The following is a 1131-nucleotide window of genomic DNA, read 5'->3' as shown; positions in this document are numbered from 1 at the left end:
TATAAGAGAGTTTTAATTATTTCACTAAAATTGTTAAATTGAATATATAACCATCCTTAACTGGACTTCAATTGTTTATTCCCATTGTTGAGTATTTCATTGTGCAAATGATGACAAAACCCGTAGTAAATATTTAGGTGGTTACATGTTCTCAGTACTTAATGAATGTTGAATGAAAGAGAAGAGAGAGTGAGGGTTAAGAAGAAATGTTTATGAGAGCCTAGTGCCAACAAGGAACAGTGAATGAATGACTTTTCTGGGAAGAGTCCAGAATGCTGAGCTGTTCTGGCTCACACACACCACACGGGAAGCAGAACCAGATAAAACCCAGGAATGTTATGAACTCATGATGTGAGGGTCATGTATTTTAATGAATTAAGTAGCCTCCCTGTCTTAACATAATGTTAACGGATATCAGATTTTAAAGAATGATGTGTTTGCTTATATGCACACACACAACTCAAGTATACATATACACATGTAGAGAAAAAAAAATCAGACTATGGCAAAGCAAGAACCAAATGAACATAAGACCTTATGTTGGTTACATTATTTTGTAAATGGTTATTTGTGAATCAAAGGGAGAGTCATAAGTATACCAAAAGCTGGCACTATTGGAAATTGAAGGAGATTTTTACCGATGTCTCTTTCCAGTTTACCTCTACTTTCATTGACATGTACCATCTGCATATTTCTGCATTTTATTATCAGATAGCTTTCTTCTTTCTTTATATTAGTTTTCCACATATACATTGATATGTATAGTAATGACCTATATGTCTTTTTTTGTCTTTTGTTTTTCTTATTACTATGCATCTATTTCTAACTCTTTTTAATTCTCTGATATCTTCTTTTAAGCAGTAATTTGATCTTTTTCTTTCCAAGGTCTGTATCTCTTTTCTCTCCTTCATACATGTAAACAGGATAATCATAGCTAACCATTATGCCTTCTCTCCACAGCACATTCGACAGACAGTATTGATACGGAAGGGAAGCAACAACCATGTGGAGAACGTTGCTGAGGAAACAGAGGCAGCCGTTGCCCAAGCCATTGCACATGAAAAAACACCGGAGGTCAGCCAATATTTTCTCTCTCTCAATTTCCTTTTTGTAATGAGTCTTTCCTCTTCC

The 1131-nt window shown here is 34.9% G+C and overlaps 1 protein-coding gene across 1 annotated transcript in view; it reads left to right on the top strand.

The window, feature by feature from the left end:
- The window catches only part of LOC119586324, a 21846-nt gene that overhangs the window by 18751 nt on the left and 1964 nt on the right, over positions 1-1131 (top strand). The window contains exon 7 of the mRNA XM_037935036.1: positions 961-1074. Coding sequence (XP_037790964.1) covers positions 961-1074 — 114 coding nt within the window. The remainder of the gene's footprint in view (positions 1-960; positions 1075-1131) is intronic.

This window comes from Penaeus monodon, chromosome 21, assembly GCF_015228065.2.
Source record: "Penaeus monodon isolate SGIC_2016 chromosome 21, NSTDA_Pmon_1, whole genome shotgun sequence".
NCBI lineage: Eukaryota > Metazoa > Arthropoda > Malacostraca > Decapoda > Penaeidae > Penaeus > Penaeus monodon.
The sequence above is the reverse complement of the archived record's forward strand: the minus strand, read 5'-3'. Positions and strand labels throughout refer to the sequence as shown.